Source organism: Hylobates moloch, unplaced genomic scaffold (genome assembly GCF_009828535.3).
Source record: "Hylobates moloch isolate HMO894 unplaced genomic scaffold, HMol_V3 SCAFFOLD_17, whole genome shotgun sequence".
NCBI classification, from domain to species: Eukaryota; Metazoa; Chordata; class Mammalia; order Primates; family Hylobatidae; genus Hylobates; species Hylobates moloch.
The window spans coordinates 74210414-74238386 of NW_026652292.1; the positions used below are offsets into that span (position 1 = coordinate 74210414).

A 27973-nucleotide genomic window follows, 5' to 3' on the forward strand; every position below is an offset into this window, starting at 1 on the left:
GTCATAACTGGACCTCATAACCACATATGCCAAGATGTGTCAAATTTGGTGTCATAAAGTAGATAATCTTAACAATCCTGTTTTCAGAAAAGAATCACTCAATTTGTCATAGATGGATGGATTGTTGTTACATACACAGAGACAAAATTGGGAGTTGGGACGGGCTGGTTGGGGAGGCATGAGATGGGTGAGCTGAGTTGGAAGGAACAACAATCCTCCATGTTTTATGGCTGTGACCCTCATTTCCCCTCTCACTAGCAGACTGCTCTAGCTAATTAGCAAATCAAAAGCAATAGAAACAATTCTAGACCTCAACACAATCAAATGAGTGGAGTTATTTGAGGATATCATTTTCACACAGTGCAATCATGCTCTCTTTGTTTTGGTCAAACGAGTGAAAATTATCTTTCAAACCCAACGCCCTTCCCTCTACCCAACTGGCTCTGTGGATAGTGGCATTTCCTATCTGCTCTCATAAGTTTTACAGATGATCTTTTTCTATTAAGACAGGAACGTACAATGCACAATTAAACAATACCCAACAAGCTTCCTTTTAAAAATACATTTGACTTTTAAGGTGATTCAGCAGTAAGATCCATTAGTACATCATCTAAATCAAGACTTGGAAAGTTTATTAAAATTGAATTTTTAACCTGCTCCCAATTTCCTTTGTGAATAAAGAATCCCGCTAGAGTCTTTAATATTCATGCTATTAACCTGAAACATTAAAAAAGCCATGATGGGAAGAAAAGGCTATACAGGGCTGCCCACTAGACGGGGGTTACAAATAAAACCCCATTGAGTCTGAGCAGGTAGACTACTGTGGATTCTGGACATCTTCAAAAGAAGCAACTTCTCTCTTTTTCTCTCTCTCCCCTTTTCCTGACCTCCTGTCTCCTATTACATATTTTTGGGGAAAGAGAAAAACCACAAAAATAGCAAATATAAGCATATTACTTAATTACATAGAGCACTGGACTAGGAGTCTAGTTTTTACTGGAAGGGTAGCTTCCTCCTCTAGTGCTCTAATGAACTCCCTCAATTATAAAATAGGGAAGTCTGGGCTAATAATCTCTAAGATTGGTTGAGAAGACACACTTTGGAGTCAGGTGAGAACTATTTGAATATCAGCCCTACCACTTATTAGTATGTCACCTTGAACGAGTCACTAAACTCTTCTAAACCTCCGTTTCCCCATTTGTAAAATGAACAAAAGGTGCAGCTCATATGATTCATTTTGCATAGTACCTGGCACTATAAACCTTAGATACACTTTAGTTGGTATTATTACTGATTATTGCCCAAACTCATAGGTCAGTTGCTTTTGTTTCTATTTCACGCCTTGTCACTCCTTGAGCCTTTATCTTCTTCAGAACAGTTTACAACTGTGTTAACTGATGTCTGTGAGTGTCTGTAAAGGTAGGCTATGAGCGTTTGCCTTGTTTTTCCTTGAGATAAGATTTTATGCTCCCTTAGGTCAATGGAGATGTCTTAATTTTTCATCTCTCTCTTAGTAACTGGCATAGTGTTGTACACATACTAGGTGCTCAAAAAAGACTTTGAGATCTGAAAATATTAGCAGTACAGAGATCTTCCACTAAAAGCCTCTCATTTTTCAGTTGTTGGCACCGAGAAAAAGAGTCTTGGGCCACACATCTATGACTGACAGCCACTTTGACAGTCAACTACTACTGTGTCTCCTAAGAGCCTCTATTCTCACGCCCAAGGCTTTGAAAGGGAAACATGTTTGACTTAAACCCTGACTCCTTGAGGGAAGTTCCATTTACAATTTTTTTTTTTTTTAAGAGCATAGTATGTTTCAGATACTATGCAGGATTGCAGGATTCTGGGATTCAGATATCATGGAGGATTCATCATTAAATCACGATACCCAAGCTCAAGGCATTTATAATCTATCAGGGAAGACAGATCCCTAAATGGATGTTTCAATAATGTGATTGCGTTGTCATAGGAGAGCTAAGCTCTGACACTATATGAGCTTCTGGATAGGAAACCTAACTCATGACCAGAAGACTTCAGGGAGAGCTATTTAGGAGCAGTGGCAAATACCTGGACACACACATAAAGCTAAGTAAGAACAAAATAGCCAGTTGGTATTTTTATTCATCTGAATGTAAGAACATTGATTATTGATCAATGAACAATTGCTCAGATTTAAAAAGAAATCAGGAAAACTAAAATGTTAGTCCTCAAATTCCTGTCACTTCCCACATGTGCCTGCAGTCATTTCCTGCAAATGGAAACTTCTAACAACAACTCTAGGCTGGAGACCTGGGGTTCCAGTTTCTTTCAAGGTCTTGTGGTGGGGAACTAAGTAGGTGGGAAACCTGCCTTTGGCTTCCAGGGTGCAAACAGAATCATTGCTAACCCCTTTGTGTCTCACAATGGGTAATGAAATTCATACTATGGCACCAAAGCACTTTGAACTCTTTAGAAAAAGTGATCATACCAGCTTAGAGCATCAAAACCGCTCCGTATTTTGAAGGACTCATGATCTGCACTGTGCTTGGCTGCTGATGGAAGCTTAAAGACACCAGTAATTGGCAGAGCTTTACCTTAGACTTCCATTTGACCCTCACAACCTCACACATGATTTTACACAGCTTCCTATAATGGAGGAGAAAAGCACTTATTTTAAATCTAATGTTAGTTTAAATGCTAAGGCTTTCAAAATGGGGCTTTAAAGTCACTTTTTAGAATTTGTATTTTTTTTAACCTAAAATAGACATGCCAACATTATTCTGATAAAAGAAGTAGACAAGGTCATTCAACTCCTAAAAGCTTATCTTCCAAAAGCACACTTAGGTCTCAGCTTTCAGGGTGCTTCTGGCTGTATCAAAAAGACAGAAAATACTGGTCACTGTGTTGTTTTTTCAAAGTGCCGAGGGTAATCTGCGTGTGAGTTAAAGGGCCAATTTCCTATAGGAACCTTCTCTTAGAAGGGAGAATATTTTTAAATTAAACAATGTTGGTGAAATATATTTAAACGTAAATCACAAATTCGAAGTCTTCCAAGTATTTATTTACTAATATGGAAGACATGAAAACTATAGTAATCTCATTTAAAGGAAGTTACTTTGATGTGCCTTTGCTTTGGGGGGGCGTATGATTGCTGACCTGCCTTTCAGGGCAACCTCCTTTGGCTCAGGTAAGCAGGCAAGCCCGTTTCTCCAAGGCGATTCCAACCCCACGCCCCTCAAAACCTTAAATCTTAAATTGAGTTATTGGGTGCAGGTCCTTTCTCCCACAGAACCTCCCAGCTGCCGGAACAGAGGGGCGGGGCAGAAAGACCCTGCTTTTTATTTCAGAGCTGACGTTTGCAATCCTAGTGCACCAGCAAAAAAAAAAAAAAAAAAAAAAAAAAAAAAAAGCTGAATTTTCCGCGCTCTCCTGGCAAATTGGCGTCCGCTCTCCGACGCGAAACCACAGGAAAAGGAGTGTTCAATGGCGCCAGGGCGCTCTTTGAAGCTGGCTCCTCACGCGGATTCCGGCCCAGGCCGCCGCTCCGGTCCCAGTCCGGCTGCAGAGCGAATTGGAGAGGATGGCACCTCCTGCTTCCCGGGGGGCGGAAGGAGCGCCAGCGCCTAAGGTGGGTCACCTGCCAGGAAGGGAACACGCATGGTGCAGACGCACGTGGGAGGAGCACAGGTCCCGGGTACAAGTGCCAAGCTGTCGACTCAGGGAAGAGGTAGGCTCGGGCTCAGACCAAGCAGGTGTGAGGGAGTAGACGGGACGTCCCGGGTTTGCAGTGACGGCGGAGTCACCCATCCCAGCAGCCTCACCTTCTTGGAGCGCTGGTCCCTCCCCTTGGACTGAAACCCCAGGGGCCGCCGCACCTGGTAGGCGGGACCGACTACTCCCGGATCCGCGGCTGGAGCTGCGTGCCAGGCGGGGCCGTGCGGAGCAGCTGAGCGCAGAGCGGAGCACCAGGCACCTATCGGGCCGGACTCCGGGCCGCACCCGAGCGGGCCGGGCAGCAGTGGGCGCTCGCGATCCTCCTCTGCCCAACGCGCTCTCCCTCCGGGCCCGGCCTCCTCCGTCCCCTCCTTTTGCTCCTGCTCCTCCTCCCGCTCCTCCCCTCCTTGGGATTGAGCACCAAAACGCCCGCCTGCAAGGTCCTCTGCTCGCTGGCAGCCAGGAGTCGCCGCCACGACCGCCGGGTCTCAGTGGGTGCCTGCGCCTTCTCCCCGCCCGCCTGCCCCGGGCCATCCAGAAACTTGCTCCACCCGCCGAGGGTGCTCGGCAGTGCTGCCCATGGCCCAGCCCAGGAGCCTATTCAGGGTGCCGGACGGGCTGGACGGAGGCGCGGCTCAGGTGAGTGCAGCGCGCGCGGGGTGGGAGAGTGGCAGGACGCAGGCGTGGAGGGCTCCGAGGCGCCTTCGTCTGGCGTTCTGGACTTCGGGCAAGTGCAAAACCTAAGAAGAATCTGGGCTGGAGCAGGTGGAGTGGATGCAGAGGGAACCAGGAAGAAGAGGCTGGGGATTTTCCCATCCTCCTCACCTCCTGCCCTAGCACCTCTGCTCTGGAAGTCCCGAGGGATCGGTTGATCTGTAAGGACAGGGACCCAGATTTCTGACTCTTACTGGGTCGGATGTTTCTCCCCCCAGCAGAGTCGGGAGGTTCGCTCCTGCCGGCCGCTTCGCGACCGCAGCTTCACCATAGGACCCTGTAGGGCAGCGAGAGCGCAGCACTCAACGGAGCCTGGGTACCACCTGGGGCCAGAAACTGGGGCGAGGACACAGCCCACAAAAGTAACTCGGCCGAGGGAGCCTTTGGGAGTGGAGAAGCCTTGATCGGGTTTGCCTTTGCATTTGGTTGGAGATAGCCATCTCCCAAGGAGAGAGGTTGAGGTGACAGCCCTGACAATAAACCTCTCATCCCCAATGCCAGTTACATGAGGGTCTTGATTTTTTTCTTGTTACTTTTTACTGATTTTTTTTTTCCCGTCGTGGGTTTCTATTTCCGGGCCCTTGGGTAGTGGCAGCGGATGGAGGTGAGAGATGGCGGGGCGCGAACCCGCGGTTGGAGCGTCTAGCCCCCAGCTCCCAAGAAGGGTCTTATTCGCGGAGCTTGACCTCTCCAGGTGCGCTCTACCAGCCAGGGGGCGGACCGCGCGCTGCTCCTCCTTCTGGCCCCAGCCTGTCCCGGGAAGCGGAGGACAGACCCAGAACGTAGGCGGATGATGGGAAGAAGAAGCTGGAGCCAAAGCCGGGTACCGGCGCGGGATGGGGTGTGCTGGGCTCTGCAGTTATGTGCCGGCGCTATAGGTCTTCCATCTCTTTCCCTCCCCTGGGAGCCAGCGATTCCTCGCACACTCGGGGCGCTCTCTTGGGCCAAGGGTTGCATCCTCCCTCTTCCTCCTCCTTTGCAGAGCCAGTGGTACCCTTGCCTCGCCTTGCGCGAGTCTCGCTCCTCCCTTTCCCACAACGTTATCATGAGCTATTTTTATCCACAACTTGTGCCAAGATGCTTTTGGGGGGATTCTAGGGAGGCCACTCCAAATCCACTGTCTTTGCGCTGCGCTCCCAGAAACAGTCTCCTGTTAGCATGGAGCGGCCTCAAGGAGTGGCGGGGAGGGTGGCCGAGAACCAAAGGAGCCAGTCCGCCCTCTTCTCCTCCCTCAGCCCTAGCCCCGGAGGGAAACCCCGCCACCACCAGCTCGGCTGCGCCTCCCGCCAGTAGCCCGGGAAGAGGGTCCCCAGACGAGTCCCCACGCTCTCGCTCCCAGGCGCTGGGTGCTTGGGGACTGCTGAGGCAGCAGCCTGGCACAGGCAGGATCCTTCATTCCCACCCGTGCGTTCTCGCTTTGCAGGCAAATCTCATTTTATTTTGTTGAAATGCTTCCACCCAAAGGTTAATTCCAGGAATTCCATCTTAAAAAAAAAGAAAAGAAAAAGAAAAAAAAAAAGGAGGGAGAAATAACCCAACTTCTGCCTCCCTGCATTTCTAAAGCAAAGCGCATCCTTTGACGTTCGGATTTTTTTCTTGCTTTCTGCATTCCTGGTAATATTGGGTAACACTGAGTGCAATTAGAATAAGCCTTACCTACTGAAATTCCAGGAGATGCGCTTGGCTGCAAATCCCTGCCTTACCCTTCCCTTCGTATATCCAGTGCTTAAATTTTCCCCCACAGGATTGCAGAAATAACATATTGAAATGGACCACTGTGTTACATAAGGTTTTCTCCAGCGCTAAGCAGAGAAAGAACAGCTTCTAAAAGAGTCTTTCCAGGTTTCGGTTAGCCCATCTAACTCTTTCCGCTGAGTTTGACAGGGATGGACAACTTGATGACTAAGCACTCTTAAGTGGAAGCAGTTAATTACAACAGCAGCATAGATGAAGATTCCTTAGTGAGGCTTATTAAGCTGTGCTTCTAGACTGTGGATCCTCTGTGAAGCCACAGGGTATACAATGCTCTGTAGTTTTAAGATGGGAGATTTTTGTTCTGAGAAGCTGGTGAGAAATTGGCACCTTGAGATGGCATCGGAAAAAGCAAAGGGTTCTTTACTTTCCTGTTATGCCTAGGATGAAGCCTCAAGCCCTCCCCGGGTCCCCCTAAAAGTTGGAGCATGTACTTTTCTTATTAAAATAAGAAATTATTTTACTGGAAAAATCCTGCGAGGATTGGGGCGGGGGGCGGCTCTGAAGGGAAAAGCCACATGGAAGCTTCTCTTGCCTTGAATTGAAACTCGATGTTGACTAGAAAGGGGCTAGAAAGATGGCCTGGGTGGCGTAAATTGCTTCACCCATGCACACTGCCTTTCCGAGAACATAGCAGCTACCCACGATGGCATATCCCACCGTGGTTGCTAAATCATGTCTGTCTATGGGGGCTAAGGTTTGGAGGAAGGCACAGTAAGATGTATTGGGTGTCCTGATGAAATTGAGCCTGTAGGCTGGGTCAGTGCCCAGGCACCAGGTTTCCGGGCCTGCATCTAAGCCTGGGTCCCTGTGTTAGAGACAGTTGTTGCAGGAGAGTGGTAACTTTTTAGCAGCTTCCAGGGAAATGCAGTAACTTTCCAGCTAGTGTTGGAAAATATCAGGGCTATTCCCCAGTTTTTTTTTCCCTCAACCTGGCTACTTGACCTAGTGCTTTCAATTGAGGCTGCTCTTTTCTTACGGCAGAAGGCAAGAGAGTGCTAGCTGGATTTAAAGCCAACTTCTTGCCCCATGACCTTGGGCAACAATTTCTCCCTCCCTGAGCCTAAGTTTCTTCCTCTGCAAAACAGTGAGGAAAAGATTATTATGAGAAAGTGAGAAAATGTATACGAAGTGCATTTTGCCGATTATAGAACACTTGTGCAATTGTAAAGGGTAAAAAATACAAAAAATTATTAAGTTTTATCGTAGATCTATTTTAATGTTCATTTTAATCCTAGTTTGCATATGTCTGAGAAAATTACATATGCTAAACGTTAAGTGAGAGAGATTTCCTTTAATTGGCCAGTCTCTTCTTGTGATCACTCCGCCTGAATGCTACAAGCACCAGGCCTCACTGCTTCTCAGAATGATTCCTTTCTTGTTTTCAGGATCACAGTTAATTTTTAGAGCGTTTTTCCTTTTAACATAATACACATTACATGTCTTAAGAAAATCTGTTTGAAGAGAGGGCCCTGATGTTAATTCATCAAAAAAAAAAGGAGAAAAGTCATAAATGGGGAGTGACTCCATTGGGGAAAAGTAAAACATGACCAGCGTCATCAGATGACCCGGCTCCCCCTTGTCTAAATCTTTATCAGCATCATGCACTGGCTCCCCATTGCATTTTAGGTGTTGTTCCAAACGTGTCTCCAGAACCTAACTCAGTGCCTGCCTGGCACTTAGACATTCAATAAGTATATTTGGAATAATTGAATGAGTGATTGGACTGAATCTTCACAGCAACCTTGGAGAGCAGATGGCGTCATTTCTATTTTAAGGATTTGGAATCTGCCGATCGGAAAACTTAATTAATTTTCTAAAGGTACAAAGGATTCCAGACTAGAATTCAGGCCTGTCTGTTCTTATTCCACTCTACAGTCGTGCTTGTAGTGCTCTCTCTCTTCAGACTCACTTAAAACCCTTCTAAGCAGTTGGAACCAAACATCCTATTTAGGGAACACAACACTCCCTTCATAGAAGGATTTTTTTGGTGGGAGATGGGCCTCTTTCTCCTTGTCCATATCTCCCAGCCCTGAACTAGGGCTTAGTTGAATGATCCCACCTGGGGCCTGGAATCTTGAAAGACTAGCTAAAGGGCACAGGGACACTGGAGTGTTTATTTACCACCTTGGGTCATGGATCAAGTGGCGTCGGCAGCAGTATGCATGTCCCAAGCTGTGGTCCCAGAGGTGCCTTTTCTGCAACACCATCTTGACGTGCCCCTGGTGCCCGGGTTCCTTTCGTTCCTTCTCATTTTCCAATCCTGGCTTTTCAGCTTCTTGGCGATTCCTACAGGCAACCCATAGTCTTCAAGTGAATTCCCTTTCGCCCTGACTTAGCCAGAATTGCAACCCACTGATGTGCAGCCTCTCCCCATTCATCTTCAGGCCTGTCTCCAGCATGAAGCATCCTTAGCTTCCTCTACCCATGGGAAATGAAGTCTATAGCTTTTTCAGATCGTTAGAATAATATCTACTGGGCCGTAGTTTGTCAATAGTTATGTGCTACTACAAGAGGACTAGAAAAATGAATACATTATTCTTCCAAACAATAGTCTGAACATAACAGAAATAGATCCCAGTGGGCATCTTTCTTTTTCTCTAATACATGCTTTTTGGTAGTTTTCCAGCAGGGGTCGCAAACTCTAATGCCTTCAGCAGCCAGGCAAGTAACCGCTTGAGTGGAACAGGACTTGGGCCCTGTGCCTGCCTAAGTGGGGCTTGTAGCCCAGATCCAGCACAGGGGCTGCAGGCGGGACTTCAGGTCTGGTCTTGCCAGATCTGGTTATTTTATTTTATTTTTTTCAAGATAGACTGTCAATTCACAGTTTTATGTGAAATCTACTCACTTTCAAGTGCCAGCAGCTAATTCAATATTCCTAAATAACACCATGTGGGCCAAACCAAACATTTCTGTGTGTAAGCCTTATATCTGTCACACAGGCCTCCAATGTATGGCCTCCGGTTTCCAGAGATATGAGGGAAATTTGGAATATGAAATTCAGGAGGGTACGCTATTCAGAATATCGAGGCAAGAGTGTAGGGACATGGAGCGCAGACAGTGCTCTAGTTAGTTACTGTTTACAGGGTGAACCTCTGTTCGGGATGTTCCTTCTTCCTATCTCTGCAAGCGGTTACAGCAATCACGTTTACTCCTTTAACACGTGTTTATTGAGTTCCAGCCATGTACCACGTATTGTTCTGCTCACCTGTGACACAGTAGGGAACAAAACAGTTGGAAGTCCTCGCCCTTGTGCTTATCTTCCAGCGGAGGAGACAGACAAAACGCAAGACAGATAAGCAGAATCTCTCCTAGTTAGATAGTGATGTGCTAAGGATTAAAAAATAAATAAAAACTAGGGGACAGTGATAGGAAACATCAGGATACTGGGGAGCAACCTTAGGCTGTTAGCCAGGGAGCCTGCAGTTCAGTCTCTGGCTCAATATAACCCAAAGTTAAGTTTCATTATCCAACATAAAATATTTTCTATGTGGGAGTTTGATTGTATCCTGGGACTATCATCTGTTGGGTAGTTTTGGATATTGAGCTATACTCTCAATTTTAATAAAATTGACTATTGAGCACATTTATTGTCTGTCATATACCTGGCATTGCATTACATGTTAGAGTACATTGATGAACAGAACCAATCAAGGACTACTCTGTGAGGAAATTATAGACCAGCATGAAATACATTAAACATGATCTCAAATGATTAGGCAACTAAAGTGATTGAGGACTGTGGTAAGGATGCCTTAATTGTTGAGTTTTCATACTCAGAACTCTGACGTTCAGCACCTTTTATTTCTTTTTTTTTTTTTTTTGACGGCGTCTCGCTGTTGTTGCCCTGGCTGGGGTTCAGTGGCGTGACCCCAGCTCACTGCAACCTCTGCCTCCTGGGTTCAAGGGATTCTCCTGCCTCAGCCTCCTGAGCACCTTTTAAATTGATCATTTGTTTTGTTCCAGGCACAGTTTACATCTGTGCTTATTAACTTACTTTAAGCCTGCTCCCATCGTCCACGGAAATTTTTTTGAGGCTTTAATTTCTTTATCGGCAATGACATTTTTATTATAAAATTTCATTTTGTGTTACGAAAAGCATGTATTTCTAAAAAATGTGTTCCAAGTGTAAAGTGTGCTTGTGCCCTTGGAGACTCTGGTACACCTTCTCCCAAATCTGCCCCTACATTTGCTATTGATTGTTGTTCACAAGGCAGTTGTGCAGGAGATTAAGAAACAGTTCTTGTCATTGATGAATTTACAGTTTAGTATGAGAGTCAGATAAATAACCAAGTCTCTGCCTCTCTCATGAGATGGACCATCCCAAGAATATTTCCCTTTCATCACCTTATTTCTTTCTTTCATGGTAATAATTTCTTCAGTAACATAATTGGGTAGCAAGTATGTTTATGTGGAGTCACCTTGTTACTTGATTGCTTATTTGCTTACTTTCTCGCACTCTCCCACCAGAATACGTGCTCCAGGAGAGCAGGGGCCTGGAAGTGTGCGTTTGCTCCAGTTTCTAGAACAGTGTATTGCTCAGAAATGAAGAAACAGGCGGCATTTCTGTCTGGGGGAGTTAGGAAACGGTTCATGGTGGAAGAAATGTTTAAGAAAAGAGAGACGTGGTGAGAACAGCCAAAGAAGAATGATAAGATGTAGTCAAAATTGCATAGCCCTCAAACCTTTGTTGAAAACTGATTTGTCTATTTTAGAGATTCCCAATACGGTCAGTCCAGCTGAATAACTGGCATATTAATAGAAGCCCTTTGCTGAATAGATCCTGGTCTGCTTGTGCAAAAGCACTCTGGCATGAAAAGAATGTAGTAGATAATTCCTTACTTTCACATAATGTGACAATACCCACTGCCTCCTTTATCTCTCGTACCCAGCCCTGTGAGGGCTGCAGGGGAGCTCTTACCGTCTTCATTTGCTATTCAAGGAAACTGAGGTCCAGAAGTGAAGAAACTTTTCTTAGAGATGCCCAAAGTAAAGGTGGCAGACTCTGGATCCAGGGACAAGATTCTCTACCTGCTGTGAGCAGTTGGTTCAAGGTGGAGATTTGTTAAATCCCTGGAGAACTGAGTACCCCACATTTTCTATAAGCAAAGAAATACATTTAGATGTGAAACATTCACATCTCCTTTCATCCCTCAAGAACTTCTATTTCAGCATTTTATGCCTTGTCGAATTTCCCCTAGAATTCCTGCAGACGAAGTACTTGTACATCCTGCAGTAGGTTGTTTTATGTAAATGTCTTCACTCTTTAGTTTAGGAGGGTAAATCAAAGTTCTGTATCAGCTGTTAAAATACAGTGAGAGAAAGGTGATTTCGGATGCAGCTGAAATGAAAAGGCACGCTTGCCTAGCTGTGTTCTGAAAAATACATACTTGTGTGGCAGGAAATGAGAGTGGGCTGGGAGCCTCCTCTGGAAAACTGGCTTGCACTTTACTTGAATTACTTCTAAAACCAGATCTCTCCCAGTGTCCTGGGTAGGAAGGTGGGGGAGGGTGTTGGTTACAGATTTCTGAGATTAGATTTTGGAGCTATTTTTGTGGTTGAAAGAGCTTGACTTTGGAAGTCATGTATGTTTGAATTTCTGGCCTGGTTCTTACTGGTTGTGTCACTCTGAGTAATAGACAATTTTTCTGGGCCTCAGTTTTTCTCCATACCCTAGTGAGGACTGAGGGAGATGGCCAATATGTAGGGCCTAGCACAACGCTCAATGTGTTTTTTCTTGTGTAGATTTGCCAGATTCAGCAAATACAAATACGGAACACCTAATTCAATTTGAGTTTAAGACAGACAACAAATAATTTTTTAGTATAGTATGTCTCAGATACTAAAAAGTAAGAAGTGTGTCATGTTTATCTAAAATTTCAATTTAACTGGACATCCTGTATTTTGTTAGCATCCCTATTCTCCTGGTAGCAGTTCTGAAAGATTCTCTTCTGAAAGTTCTTGTGCCATAGGAAGATAAAGAAAGCAGTGTAGTCTTCAAGGTGAAATGACTTGTGCAGGGAGTAGGGTCCAAGGTGAAAGAGAAGGGCTGTTTTCCTTGGTGAGCTAAGCAACAGAACAATCAAACCAAAGCAAGCTTATTTCTTTGCTTAAAAGGACCAAAAAAGTGTAGAGCAAAACAGAACTCTGGGCATTGAAGAAGTGAGGCCGATTCCTGCCTATGTCACCAAAGCACAAGCCAGATTATTCTCAACACCCTTCAAGAAGAAGGTATTTCAACCCCGTGAGGCCACCAGGGTAGTGTTCATTCCGCTAAGATAGAACCTTATGAAATACTAACATTGCTCCAAGCTCGTTACTGTAGGGCTGGAATTAGAAAGACTAGCCTCACACAGCGTTCCACTGAATACACTGAAGGGATACTTTGTGCTTTGAAAACTCACACCTGAAATTCCTCCTGCAATAAAAGCTAATAAAACTGTTAGCTTTTCAGACTTGCTCCCCCCAAAAAGATGAACACAGATTATAAATTGAGTCTGAGATCTCTCCTGCGACTGCTGGAGCATGCTGTTCTGAGGAGGGCTGTGAAAATGTTGCATTTCCATTTCAGGTGATAGACCGATGGGGAACTAAATTAACAACAGTTTTGTTGCGTGTGGTCTTTCCAAAGCAGAGTTCCATGCTTTCTTCAATAGTGAGGTGTTGCTCATGCCAAAATAACCAGTTCCTGTTGCGTGTAATATCAGTGACTCCTCATTTAACCTGAGCTGCTAACTAGCAGGGTGTTTACATGAAATATGGGACAGAAAGAAGGTTACAGCAGTATGATTAGTGTGAAGGCTTAACCAGCCAGAGAGATCTGGTTAGAATCTGCTATGCTACTTTGCAGCCAGGCCATAAGAGGTGAGCTACTTTATAGCTCAACGTCTCAGGCTCCACCTCCGCAAAATAGGCTTAATTAAAATTATAGCACAGATTGTATTTCATGTGCATTAAATTGACAAGTTATTCATGCACTTATGCAGTGTCTGGTTCACGGTCAGAATTTTTTTTTAAAGGATGCCATTAATGATGAGGGAAAGCAAGGAAGGCCTCTGGATTGCGAACTCAATGTCCTGTCACAAAGACCACAGACTAATTTGTTTTTTCAAATTATATTTTTAATGGGTTAAATGTGCCCCCACCATATATGTTTTCTTACTGGAAGGCCCCTACTTTTTCTTTTTTTTTTTAATTTTATTGTATTTTATTTTACTTTAAGTTCCAGGATGCAAGTGCAGAACATGTAGGTTTGTTACATAGGTAAACGTATGCCATGGTGTTTGCTCCACCCATCAACCCTTCATCTAGGTTTCCAGCCCCGCATGCATTCGCTGTTTGTCATAATGCTCTCTTCCCCTCTCCCCAACCTCTGGCAGGCCCCGGTGTGTGTTCTTCCCCTCCCCATATCCATGTGTTCTCATTGTTCAACTCCCACTTACGAGTGAGAACATGCGGTGTCACAAACTAAATTTTATGCATCATGTTCATGGGAGAGTGTCTCAGTCTTTTGCCCTTTGTTTCTTTAGTCTTAATTTGTATAATTCAAGTAAGCACTGTTATTCATTTTCTAGGCCAACCAATGAGATGCAGCAATGTAGCAAAATATGGAAGGAACAGTGAGGGGAAGATGCAGAAAAAGTACAAGGAGAGGAAGAGAAGTGGGGAGATAAGACGAGATGGACAGAGGGTGAGAGAAGGGAAGAGAATACAAGACAAGAGAGCAGAAAAATCATGAAAAGCAGAAAAAAGGATTTGAAGAGCATAGAAGTCCAGTGATGTTTTGAGACAGGGTGGTCTTCAGCAGCCCCTGAGTAAACCCCAATGCAGCCAGGCCACTGAGAGTGGTACATGCCACTCCCTCTCCCTGCCTCAGCAGAGCTTCTCAGGACCCCAACACAATGCCTCATGACCTTGAGGGAAAGACATAGAAACTGTAGTGTTCCAACTAGAAAGCGTATGGAGCGTGATAGGAGCAGCGAGCCATGTGCTTTCTCCCCAGTCTGTTTCTGTGACAGCTGAACATCGCAGATGAAACTTGAAGGCAAGGGACCTGAGTGCCATCTTGTGGAGGAACAGGCCATGGTGCCCCTGGTGGTCCTTTCACTGTGTGGGGGTTTGGTTTGGTTTTAATGGTTTGCATGGTGTATCCTGGCCTTCCTCCTCTCCCTAAGCCCCACCTGCCTGCACCGTGGGAACTGATCCTTTCTGGGGTGATGAGTACATGGTCACCAGTCATTCTGTGATGCAGGATCATTCTTGGGGTCAGAGCTCCATTCGCCATGCAGTTTGAAATCCATGGTGGCTCTGGGTATGAGAGACTATTCCCTGATCCAAAAGGGAGTGTAGTATTTGAAGCATTTGATGACAGGGAAATGACTTTGCATCATTGAACCTTGGTCGCCTTATCTGTCAAATGGAATTATATTTCCTTATGGACTTTTGTTGTGAGAATCACATTTCATAATGTATGCAAAGCACCCATTAGAGAGCCTGGTATGTAGTTAAGTGTCTATAATGTGGCACTTAATAGCAATGATTATTTTTCTTGCTGGTAAGCCTGATTTTGATTGAAAAGCAGATTACAAATGTCATCATAGATCTAGCTGCTTATTGCCTTCCAGTCCACCTCTGCCTTCTGGCCGATCCTCCCCTCCAGGTGGCTAAAGTGCCACAGTGTCCCAAAGCAGCCGATCTCATTACTCTGCTCTAAAGTAGGAGGGGAGCAAGGTGCAGAAGGGCTGGAAAGAGAGAGGCTCTCTTTTAATCACAGAGGAAAATCTTTCTCAAATGCCAGAATATTTTCCCCTTGTGTGCCCTTGGCCAAAAACTAGGTCACAGGCTCACAGGCAAAATCATTACAGAACAGGAAACTGAGGCACAAAGACATTTGAAGCAGTGAAAGAGGAAAATGAATCGAATATGGTAACTCTGAATTGATCCCTCTTGCCTTTGGGCAACAATTACACTTCTGTTTGTATATTACAATTGGAGATTGATCCTGCTCCGCTTCATCGCTTCTCTTTTACTGCCATCTTCAGCTAAAATACAAATCTTATATCTTTCTGGCTTGTGTTTTGTTTTTCCTTCCCAGCTCTGTCATTTTTACAGCCATTTGCAATCTGCAATATTTCTCTATGTTAATCTCTCTTGCTAACCTGAGAAATCTTTGTAAAACACAAATATAATCAGGTTATTGCCCAGTCTCGTAATTCAGAATGTTCCATGGATTTCCATTGCTCATGATATTAATGTTTAAGTGCAGGACTTTTAGATGCAAGAAGAGGTCAAGTCCCAGCCACATCACTTCATCACAATATCACCTTGGGCAGGTGAATAATCTCTCTAAACTTCAGATATTCTTCCATGATTTTTAATTATGTATTTTTCATACACTCATTTATTGACATTTAATTTGTTCTAATAGATAAAATTGTAGGAGGATGGGGACTTTGTCTAGAGCCCCCCCCCCCCCAACAAAATCTGTCTCTAATCTAAACCAATGCCTGGAAGACAGTGGTCACCCAGGAAATAATTGTGGAGTGAAAAACCGTGGAACCTAACGCCCTCCATTTCATAGAATAGCCAGGATTAAATATGATAATGCATTTACTGATTATTTTAATTAAAATGTATTTGATTAACTTAGAATGTTTAGTACACATAGTGGGTGCTTGAAAGCTGGCTGTCCTTTCAGTTTTTTTTTTTTTTAATAATAAAAGTAGTACCAAAATTCAAGTTCTGCAGGATGGCTCTCACATTCTAATTTATTAAGCCTTATCATTAGCCACTCTCTGTTCTGTATACATACCTCATAATCTGACCTCAGGACCACCCTTTGTTCCCAGATAAATCAGGAATGTGAGCATTCACACCCCTACACATACTGTTTCCTCTGCCTAGAACTTTTGTACGTTTTCCCTTTTCTTATCAGGTTCAGACTGTATCATTCTTTAAGGGCTGTCTAGCTCTGTCCCAATACACTGCTCCCTCTCCATAGTAAATCACAGCATGTGTGCCTTTTGCCTTGGATCTCTCTCTTCCAGGCACTCGATGGGACGTACTTTCCTTCCTAGTTGGAGTTCAGCAGGGCCATGCAAAAGTGAGGGGAACTGAGGTGTGGTCACCTGGCCTGAAGCTTTAAGAGCCAGCCCATGCTTTGTGCCAGATCTCCTCCCCGCCAGCCTGGTGATTGGCACTACTACAGAGAGTACCTGCTCTGTCTTTCTGCCTCTCTGAGAGACTCGAATGAGCAGTGTCCTGCCACCAACCCTCGTGGGACAAACAGCCAAAGGGAGGAGGGACAGAGATGTAGGTGTTGATCTCAGCCTAACCTGGCATACCCTGAATGAGGCACTGCCTCTCCAGTCCTCCTGGAGCTCTCCACATTGTGCAGGTGGCGCTGTGGTCATTGCTCGTTGACTTGGCTGCATCCCTCAGGAGACAGGTCCCAGAGAGCAGGACAGAACCCCGGTCAGGCCCCTTCATGCTCCTTCACACCTCTCGTGCCTAGTCCAGAGTATAAGTCCTCCATCCCTGAGTGAAATATAGATTTATGTGGTGAGAGGCGATGAAAGGAGGGGCCTTTGGTCATGGTCGTTAGGAAGTGAAAGTACCATTATGATAAAAAGAATTACCAGTCTTTGAGTGGAGGCAGATCTTTTCGTTCGGATTGCCTGAGTTCAGATTGGCAGCTGTCCTTTGTCATCTCATGAAGGGTTTAAAGTGACCTGAGAAAATGTTCCCTGGGTAAGGTCAATGCTACCTGCACTCTGTCCTTCCCTGAACTCTCTCATGGGAGTTCTTATGTGCATCAGCCCTTCCCCAACCAGGAAGGCACCTGTTCTAGGAATGTTTTTACACTTTCAGTCATACTGGAGCAGCCTGCTCCTGCCGGCTTCTCACTCCCAGACGAGTCTCCTTAGCTGCACACATTTCTGCAGAAGCACTCTCTCTGCATTGTCATCGGGTCATTTGGTGACATAGACCACTGGGCCCTATTCATTTAGACAAACCCATGTGTTTGGTTTAAGATTGTCATCACCTGCTACTTTTCCTTGCTTTAGTTCTTAAGGTTCTCTGCTAAAGGCAGCACAAAGGCTAATTATCTTATGATAGTTGTCCTTTAAAAACACTAGATTAGCAGCCACTTTATGCTTTTTATTCTGCTTTTTCTTTGTCATCTGTCTCTGCATAGCTATCAATAGAGGAGCATTTTTGTGCTTTCACTGGAGAATGTTTCTTTCTTACTCATCAATTTTCAGAATGTTGTTTCTTTCTTATGACAACTATTTAAGCAGACAAAAATAGTTGTCGTTAAACCTAAATTATTACTAATATTTTTCTTTCCCTTTTCAAGTTAATATCATTGAGCTATTATTGATTGAGTGAATACTATTGAGCAATTATTTATTGTGAGTCTATCATATGTCAGGTGGGCTAAAATGATTTTTCTATAATATTTTACTTAATTCCACCTAAGAAAACAGGCAGTGGTCCCTTTCTTCAAGATAAGGAAATTAGGCCCAGAGTGAAAAATAGCTTTTTCAAGGGCATGTAACTAACCCAGAATGCAAACCCAAGATAATTTAAACATGATTGCTTTGATCTTTCTGCCCCATCCATTTATTTCTCTGTTTCCCTATCTACATACTTTAGCCTGGACATTAGTTCAAAGTGTTGAACTTTGTTTTTGTCCTCACCAGACCCCTGAACTTTCCTCAGGTGCCTTCTCCATGAAGCATATTCTAAATTTCCTCATCCCAACCTCCTTAATGTTGGTGAAATAGTGTCTATTCCACAGTTTCTTTCATCTCATTGGATTGGTAGTGTTTGTTTCCAAATCCATCTTTCCCCTTACACAGTGGGTTCCTTGGGATGGGACCTCATTTTCTTCCTACATTTCTGGGCTTGGTTACCTATGACCTGAGCAAATGACATCTAACCCTCATCAGTGTCTGAATTTGCTAATCTTACATTGTGGGAGTGAGGAAAGGGGATAATAATTGTAGAAAGAAATCCTGGATTCCAACTCAGTGACTCACAGTATTAAAATTCTTTCTCTCTATGAATCTAAGCATTTGAAGAAAAACTGTGAAAAACCAATCCAGAAATCTCAACACAATTTCCAAAGCTTATTTAACATGAACTACTGTTCTTTGGCCAAGCCTACTCATCTTCCTTGGCTTGTTGGACACTAATGAATCTGTTGGTTTAGATTTGATATCAATCTGGAATACAAAGCCAGGCCTGAGCGTTCACACAAGCTAGTGGGGGAAGTAAATATGGTTGTTAAAGTAGAAAAGCAATGGGACTGACTTGACCAAGGCAGCCACAGTCAGTTTTATTGTTTAGATGCCTCTGAAAACTCATCTTTATGGTAGTATGCTATGGGCTAGAACATTTCAGGACCTCTAGGCATTGCTTCCTTCATTAATGTGCTGATGACCTAGAGGAGGTTGTGAGAAGCAGGAAGTCTTGAAAACTTAGTTCATCATTGGAACAATCACACATGTGTGTACATGCGTACACATACACAGAGAGAGAGACACAGCAATTATATGCCACAGGCCCGTCTTGAAAGGAGATGGAACCAGGACTTGATGAGTGAACCTTGCTAAGGTCCCGTCAAATCTAATGAACATGATGGAATAAAGAATAACATAGCAAAGGCTCTCTTGCTTGCAACTATACTGCCCTGCAAGTGCCTGACTGCAGAAGCTAAGCACGGTCAGGCCTGGTTAGTACTTGGGATGGGAGACTGTCCAGGAAGATCCAGTGTTTTGTGCTTTAAAAAAAAGGAAGGAAAAAAGCCTATCTCATGCAGCCTCCTGCTTGTCCTTCATTTCTCCTGCCGATATCTTTGCTTTTCCTTCTTTCTTACTATGATTTAGAGGAAGAAATACAGTTATTAACAGATAATAAATCATGTTCACATGGTTTTTTTTTCAATTTTGAAACACAAAGCAATCTATTTCTAATTGTAGCTCTGCTATCGTTCTTCGTATCTCGTAACACATGAATAAGACCAAAATGGTTTTCATGTAGATCTCTTAGTCCATTATTGATGAGTCTCTGTGCTCTTCCCACAAGCATCCTGTCCTTAGCCCTCTCACAGCCCTAACCCTAATGTGATCATGGCTGTTTTTGTTTTGTTTTGTACCTTCTCTCCTATTGTTCCCTCTCCACACCCTATACACTGCATGGTCCCAAGCTGTTTGAGGGAAGAGACAGGGTGGGTGTCAACTGTCTCTAATTTCTTAGTGCCTGATGCACCGTACATTTATTTAGGCCTTGACTCTGAATTGCGGATTCTCTCACACCCTGATACTTTACAAAGTTTGCTTCTCCATTTGCTAAGGAAGAGGCTAAGTGTCATATGTGGTGCAAACCAGGAAACTAGACCCTTGTGGCAGCTCTCAGTCCTCGGCTCTTTTCCCAAGCAATTCTACTCACTCCCATTTGTCCATACCTCATTTAAGCAAGCAGAAGCCTTAGAGCAAACTGCCTTCCTCCAGCCTAGAAGGTGATTAAGCTGCCTGTTTGGTGTGGGGATAAGGGAAATCTTATCCCACCACATGCCCCAGGTTGAAAGGATTCTCCTCTAATGGTATGTTTTATTGTCACTGAGAAACTTTTTATATAATACTTATCTTAGTTAATTAGGGCTACTATGACCAAGCACCACAGGCCGGATGGCTTATGAACAACAGAAACTGACTTCTCACAGTTCTGCAGGCTGGAAGTCTGAGGCCAGGATGCCAGCATGCTTGGGTTCTGGTGAGAGCCCTCTTCTGGGTTGCAGCCCCTGCTGAATTCTCCTTGTATCCCCACATGGCAGAAAGAAAATGAGCCAGATTTCTGGCCTCTTCTCAGAAGGGCGCTAATCCCATTCATGAAGTCTTCACCCTCATGACCTACTTACCTCCTAAGGGCCCCACCTCCAATATAATCATGATGGGGATTTAATTTTAACATATTAATTTTGTAAGGACACAAACATTCAGTCCATAGGAGTACAATGCTTTCTTCTTTGCCTTGCTTCATTCTAGTAATGGTTAAGCATTCTTCATAGATTATTTCTCAGTCTAACTGACCCACCTCTCAATCAGGTCCTAGGTTCAATGAATATTCATTGAATGAGTGCTAAGTATGATCTGAGTAGAGTCAGATCAGCAAGTGCAGTTTGAGAGGTCCTACCCAAGGAAACAGCCTCTTTTCCACTAAAGGCTGTATTCTTCCCCCTCCCCATCAAGAAGACCTCAGCAGCTTAGAAGTTTGATATATGGTGCTACCTTTAACCTATAAAATGTTAGATGCCCACATTGGTGACAAAACTTTGTGGTTAATTTTTAACAGTAATCACTTTGGCTAGGAATTTTGGATTCTGTAGCTCTTGGAAAATTCTCTTGAAATTTTGGATTCCAAGAGAGCCATGGTCTCTTGACGTGATCAACCCATATGTTTCTCAATCCTCTAAAGCATTCATGTTTTAGATTGATCTTATACGATCCTAGAATTTACGACCCAATCGTTTCACTCTGTAAACAAGGCTTAGAGTAGCCCTGTGTCTTGCTTACCATCACGTGGAAGTCAAGACAGAACCAGGGACTAGACCCTAGCTCCTATCTCCCAGTTCAGCACCCTATTTACCCTGGTGATTTGGCCCTTTCGAGCAAAGAAGACTTTGTGGATATGCATCTTATGTGTCTGAATTATTGATTACCTGAATAGAAGCTTTATCAACTATTGGGATATGAAAGTCTGACAGTGACAAAAACTGAAATTTGGTGGGAGTTTTCTACGCCAGCCCCATTCTTTAATACTTCACACAGTCACATCTCCTTTGATCCCCATGACAATCCCATGAGGTTGGTGCTGTTACCATCCCCATATTTCAGATGGGAAAATGCATATAGAGGTCACATGGCTTGCTCTTGGTCATATAGAGTCAGTATGGGTGCAGCTAGGATTCAAACCCAGGCCCTTAATCACCATCCTCCCCACTCTGAGCTCCTGTAATTCATCTTGATGATTCCTGAACTTCTTCTGACATTACTTTATTTGAGTAATAATAAATAACATTTTAAAAGTATCAAATGTAAATCATTTTGCATCAACATTCAGAAAGAACGAATGACCAGGCCACTGATGGATTAACTTGACATACACCAGTGCATTTAATCTGAAGATAGTGTAATTATAATAAGAGATAACAAGAGATTACAGAGAGGGCTGTGTGGAGTGCACGATCTAGTTGTTGTTTCTCTGGATAGATTACATGGCATTTAAATATTTCAAGATTAGCAAGATGATAAAACAGCATCTCCTGTTTAAAGTAAAGCTTGAGTCAGAGGCAAATGAGATACTAATTTACTTGTAGAACCTGAAGCATCAGTATAATGAAATATTCAACTTGAATGACACTTTAAAAACATTTCAAGCAAGGGACAAATGGAAATCACAGTGGTGTGTATATGTATGTGGGCCAGAGGAAAGAACCATGTACTATTGCTTTATTTAGTGCTATCATATGAACTGCAACAGTGTTTTCAATATAAAATCAAAACCTACTAGGGCATACTACTTGTATTATTTCTATGCCAGTTTTCCCCTTGAGCTCTTTCAGGCATGGATGCTGCTTTGTCATTGCTCTACCCCTGGTGTTTTTCATGGTGCCTGGCAAGATAATAAAAAGTTCCTGGGCCAAAGCTGAACAAAAGTTTCCAAGTTACGCCTTAACTTTTCTCGAGTCAGAGCTTGTACATAGTGAAGTGACACTGCTGAGGTTTAAGTTCAGGACTATATGCTTCGTCCCAATGCCAGGGTTATTTTTCCTCTACATTTTTTATTTTTTTTTGAGATGGAGTCTCGCTCTGTCGCCCAGGCTGGAGTGCCATGGTGTGATCTTGGCTCGCTGCAAACTCTGCCTCCCAGGTTCAAGCAATTCTCCTGCCTCAGCCTCCTGAGGAGCTGGGATTACAGGCACATGCCACCACGCCTGGCTAATTTTTGTGTTTTTAGTAGAGACGGGGTTTCACCATGTTTGACAGGCTGGTCTTGAACTCCTGACCTCATGATCCACCTACCTTGGCCTCCCAAAAGTGCTGGGATTACGGGCATAAGCCACCGCTCCCAGCCTCCTCTACCCTCTTTCTAAATTTCTAGGGAGAGCACTGCAGCCTCTCAAGCTGTGGCTCCTGTAGCCTCATCCACACCAGCACCTGCCATGGCCTGTGCTCACCATAGCACATCTTAGCATAGGCTGAGGTTTTTGTTGTACCCCATTTAGCTTTTTCTCCTACTGCCCTGAATGAATGCTCCCGTGGGACTTTCTCCTGAGCAATGGCCAAGTTTTCTCCAAGATTGTGTTCGAACATGATCATTGCAGTGAGGTCCTTCCAGGCCCTCCCTGACCCTCTGCTAGCTCCCATCTCTTTCCTCTGGGCTCTTGAGTTTCCATGGCTGGATCTATGTCTACTCTGAAGTCTAGTCATTCATTCCTTCCACGTGCATCTTCCACATTATAAGGTGCTCCTTGAGGACAGGGACGGGATTATTTCAGTGTCCCCAGGGACTCAGTACAATTTTAGAAACATCGTAGATGTCTTGTAAGAGTTTGAGTGATCACCTATGGGCAAAGCATAGACCTTAGGCATTGCTCTTTGCAGACTTGCCATTCAGTCTTTTTTATTTTTATTTTTTCCTTTTCTTCACTTTACTTGGCAACTTATATCCATTTATGAGATTCCTAAAAATCAGCACTTTTCACATAAATATCCATAGTTGAGTTTTGAAAAATGTGAAGATCAGACCACTCTGGTCCCTGGTCTCTGATAATATCTGCCAGAGTTGGCAGCACCTGCTTCTTTGGCCAAACTACACACACAGCTGCTTGCCACCGTCTCCCACCAGCCAGCCGGCTTCATACATAGATGTCACCTGCCCAAACCTGGAAGCATCTGAGTGCTGACCCTGGAAAGACACACAATGGAGGAAGTCCCAGCCAAACTGTTTTGCTTTACTAATTATTCTGAGGACCATGTACTAGTCAGCTAGGGCTGCTATCATCAAATACTGTGCAATGGATGGTTTAAACAACAGACATTTATTTCTCACAGCTCTGGAGGCTGGAAGTTCAAGATCAAGGTGTCAGCAGAAGTGGTTCTTCATGAAACCCCATTCCTTGCTTGCAGAGAGCCACGTTTTGGCTGTGCCTTCACATGGTGGAGAGAATGAGAGAGAGAGATAGAGTGAGCTCTGTTTTATCTTCCTCTTTTTATAAGGACACCAATATCGTGTCAGAATGGAGCCCCACCCTTACAACCTTATGGAAACCTAATCATCTAAAGCCCCCACCTCCAAATACCATCACACAGAGGGTTAGGGTCTCAACCTATGAATTTGGGGAGGACAAAAACATTCAGTCCATAACAATATGGCTCAAGAAATGAGACAAATCATCTCTCCCTATTTGTCCAAATTGTTTCAGGGAAACAATTTACTTTGGTTTGTATGAGTTTATTTTCAGCTGTGAATTATTCCAATCCTCCTTACCTAAACAAAAAAGGACAGATTTCCATGTGTATGGAGGTTTGTGAGACGCAAATTGGGAGACCCATGTTTCTGACTGAGTTCAGTCCCTGCAGGCCTGACCTTGGGGTTCTTGTTCTCTGCTTACCTCAGTTTCTCTATCTGCAAAATGATAAGACAGAACAAAATGATGGTACATGGCTGTTTTGCCTCTGATGCCTTGTGTGTCTTTCCTGACCAATTCTGGGTTAACACAAAAGATCTGTGGGTACTCACCATCTGCAGGGTGATAGATGACCGTCCACCCCAGCCAGGGGAGCTTCTTCAGCTTCTTCAGCTTCTTCAGCTAAGATGGTACCTCTCAGAGGCTCAGTCACACCTGGAGCAGGGGCCAAAGCCATGCACCCCAGCGTGGGCCCAGGGCAGCCCAGCTCCTCTCTCCTGTCTGCTGTGGGGCCCCTCTTCCACTCAGTTGCACTGAGTAATAAGAGAAGCCCCGTCTGTCCGCCCTCCTGTCACGGAGCTCTGCTGCGCAGTGCCTGAGCCAGTGTGTTTCTGCTTCTAATGAAGGATTTATTTAGGTCACTGCTGCCTTCTGTGCACAGCAATGCAGATTAAACATGTTGAGAAGTAACTCCTCCTCTTCCTTCACTGGGGCCTGCCTCACCACTGCACACACCTGGCTGCTCATCATTCATTCAGGATCCCTTTATGAAGGACCCACAGCCACTGCGTGCCCTTCCACAGAGAGCTAAATTATTTCTATGTGTCACTGTCCTTTCTTCTTTGAGCCTCTGTCTGGTTGAGTCACTGCAGTACTTTGCATCATGAACAAATGTGTTTGACTAATTATCATCCCAGGATCCCATTTATACCACCCAACATTTTTTTTTTAAGGGACAAAAATAACTACCATGATTTGAGAGCTTACCACAGGCCAGACAGTATGACAATGCCCTAAGCATGCCACATGTACTATTTTATTTAATCCTCACAGTAAATATGTAGGGCCAAGACATTCAATCTCAAGCTCTGAGTTTCAGGGCTGTCTTGCAGATTTCAAGTTACAGGGCTAACATTTGAGACTGGGTTTTTGGCTCTAAATCCTGTTAATTCCCAGCATCTTCCCTCCATCTCCCGCCTCCCAAAATACAAACTCGGCAGCCAAAATAATCCCTATCTATTTTGTCTACCACAATTGTTTTCAGTCCTGGAATTAAAAATATACTACCCCAACAACAGTAGAAAACAAACAAATAAAAAACAAAAGGCATTGCCCATCTCTGCCCCAGGCCAAGAGTATCAGAATCTGAATTGGCACCCACATTCTAAGCTCACAGGGGCCTAGCCGTTCCAAAGACTATCGAGGGTTACATCAGCTCCTCTGAGAATTTATGAGGAATACAGAATCCCAGGCCTCTGCTCAGGCCTCTTGCATTAGAATCTGCATTTGTAACTGGCTTTCCAAGTGACTTGCATGCATATGCATGCTTGGAAAGCACTATGCCTGATAATTATAACTTGCGGCCACAAGTCCCTCCCAAGAGGAAATCTTTAGTTACCGCTCATGCGAAGTTCATATCCAGATCCTTGGGCCGTAAACCTTCGCCTCATCTGGGCAATAATGTTTTGTGGGTTAACTTCAGACTACCTATGGGACAGGTTGCATTTATCTTTCTCATTTTATCAAGGAGCACTTAGAGGCTCACAAATAACACTGAGATGGGAAACCTTATCCCAGTGACCACACCACGCTGCCTTCCTTGGCTTGCCAAGGCATCTCCTTCCTTCAATTTCAGAGAATTCAATTTACTATCAAGTTAAACTTTTGCAAATATGGCACCTCGCAGACATGCAGAGGACTCAAGGAAGCATAGAAAGCTAGAGGAGGAGATATTCGAATAGTCCTCCTCTTTTTCAAGGAAAAAATGGGGCCAATGACTCTAACTTATCCCCGACTGCATAGTAAATGTGGTCCAAGGAAGCTTATTAACATTATATGGCCTGACTTACGGTCCCTTCTACCCTAAACTCTTTTCACCCCATCCCAGCTCACAGCAATTACCATAAGGAAATCCAAACAAAAGTGAATGTCAACATTCGTTGAAGATTGACACGTATAGACAATTTCAAGAAAATAAATATTTATGTAGGTCTTGAAATATCACTGTCCTCTCATAGACTGACAGGCACAAACTAAATCTATTTCCAATTTCACTGTTTCCAAAATGACCTGCCAAGGATGAAAATCTGACACCACTGCGAGGTGCTCTTCAGTAGCTGTGCAAAGATGAAAGTGAAGACATTTTTCATTCTTAACAATGAAAAAATAATCTTATACTTTTGATTGTCCAGAAGTTTGGTAGATTAAAAAAAAAATGACAGTTCTGTTGTTCAACCTGTCTTTCTCATGTTTCAGTATGTTCCAGAAAATTAAATCACTCAGCACCATGGGATTCTTGGAAAGAAGCAGTTCTTGCATAACAGTATAATAAATCTCACACTTCTATCTCATTGTGGTTTTAAGTAAGCTCTCCCTCGCCTGGAATGCACTCCCCACTGCCCAAGGGTAAGCATCACCATTCAAATGGGACAAAAGCACACCATGGGCTTTGAGGATGGCCAGTAGAATATTTTAGTTTTGATATTTCCTGGTTCTGTGACCTTGAGGAGGTCATTTAACCTTAACAGCATGTTTCCATTTCTGTCATGGCAGATACGAATATGAAAGGCAGGCCATTAACATTTGTTGAATGACTGTGTGCCAGACACTGTGCCATGTATTTGGCATGGGTCATCTTATTTAATTATGATGACACCCCTATCAAGTAGATTTAAGCTCATATTTGCAGAGGGGAATGTGGAGCCCCAGAGAGGTTAGACATTTACTGAGGTCAGTTAGCAGTAAGAATTCTAGCTTGGATCTACCTGATTGCAAAAGCTTCTTTGATCATCTACTACTCTCCACCACCTTTTTATTGCTTAAAAATATAAAATAAAATGAGAACAACCACCTCTTGTATTGTCGCAAGTATTAGAAGAAATAATTTATACTCAAATGCTTACCACCTGACACCCAGTGAGTGCTCAGCAGGTAATCTCTTCCCCTCTAACCCTTCTGTTAAATCCCATAAGTGACTTGTGGTTGTATGTTTTGATCATCCCCACTGCCCTAGAGGAGATTCCTGCCTGTGACAGTGTGTCACCATCTCTTGTTGAGGGGCTGTGAAGGTGTCCTGCAGACAGCCAGATGGCAGGCATCGCTGTTCCAGATTCATTAAATGTACCTCTTGTGAAATATCCTAGTTATTTCATTTCATCTATGAATATGTTCCAGTAGTGGGACTGAGAGAATATATTACAGTTAATTACATTTGAAATCTAGGTCATGATGTGAGTTATGTAATAAGGAGTCATAAGGAGAAAATGAAAATATGTTTGAAGGGTTATGTCATAGCTTCCCCTCCTTTTTTAATCCAAATATTTTCTAGGCTCTCAGGTGAGGTCGCCCAATCACGATTAGAAATGCGAGTCCCCCTTTCAACATCTGGTTTCTGCTTGACTCTCTAGAGACAGAAGTTTCAAACCCTTTAAGTTTCTCTTCCTACTGTGTTAAAATATGTTCCCAGTACCTTCCAGCTATTTGCCTGTCTACTGCATTTGACGAGTTCATTCAGCAAACAAAATGTCTAGTACGTGCTATATACCAGAAACCACGCCAGGCCCGAGGCGATAGAGCAGAGCAAGGCAAGACCTCCATTTGCAGGAAAGGTATCCTTAGAAAGGAGTTTAGATTTAATTCCAAGTGCAAGGAAAGCCTCCATCTGGAAGATTCTGTGGAATCTCCCTTGGGTTTCCTATGCCTGGCATGTGGCTACTGTCTTCACAGTGGGACTCGAGGAAGCTTACTGTTGCTGATAGGAAGGACCTTAATCTTTTCAATTCGTGAAACTCAGGAATTGGGTTTTCACCGTAACACCCAGAAAACAGCCTCCCGATAAAGGGAAGTAAACGGAGAGGTAGCTGGATCTTCCTTTGGGACCTATTAACCCATCTATAAAAGGAAGGCGGAGGTTCATTTTGCCCATCTTAGCAAGTCCGGGCCTTCACAGAAATTGTGACCTTCATCAAAGAATTGGTGCAAGGCACAACTATTCAACAGGACCGAAGAAGTCGAGCCAAGTTCATCAACAACTTGCTCACTAACTCCAGACATTGCCAAGAAAAGTGAAAGTGACAGTGAAGTTCCTGGCTTTGTCTGTTTAGACTGAGTTTGACT

The 27973-nt window shown here is 43.9% G+C and overlaps 1 protein-coding gene across 1 annotated transcript; it reads left to right on the forward strand.

The window, feature by feature from the left end:
• Nucleotides 1-3126: 3126 nt before the first annotated feature.
• LOC116456807 (basic proline-rich protein) lies at nucleotides 3127-26234 on the forward strand. Its single transcript, XM_032135612.2, has 4 exons — nucleotides 3127-3169; nucleotides 3451-3654; nucleotides 3771-4335; nucleotides 26114-26234. Exons 1-4 carry the CDS (start codon nucleotides 3127-3129, stop codon nucleotides 26184-26186), a joined length of 885 nt encoding a protein of 294 aa, XP_031991503.2. The 3' UTR covers nucleotides 26187-26234.
• The last annotated feature ends 1739 nt before the right edge of the window (nucleotides 26235-27973 follow it).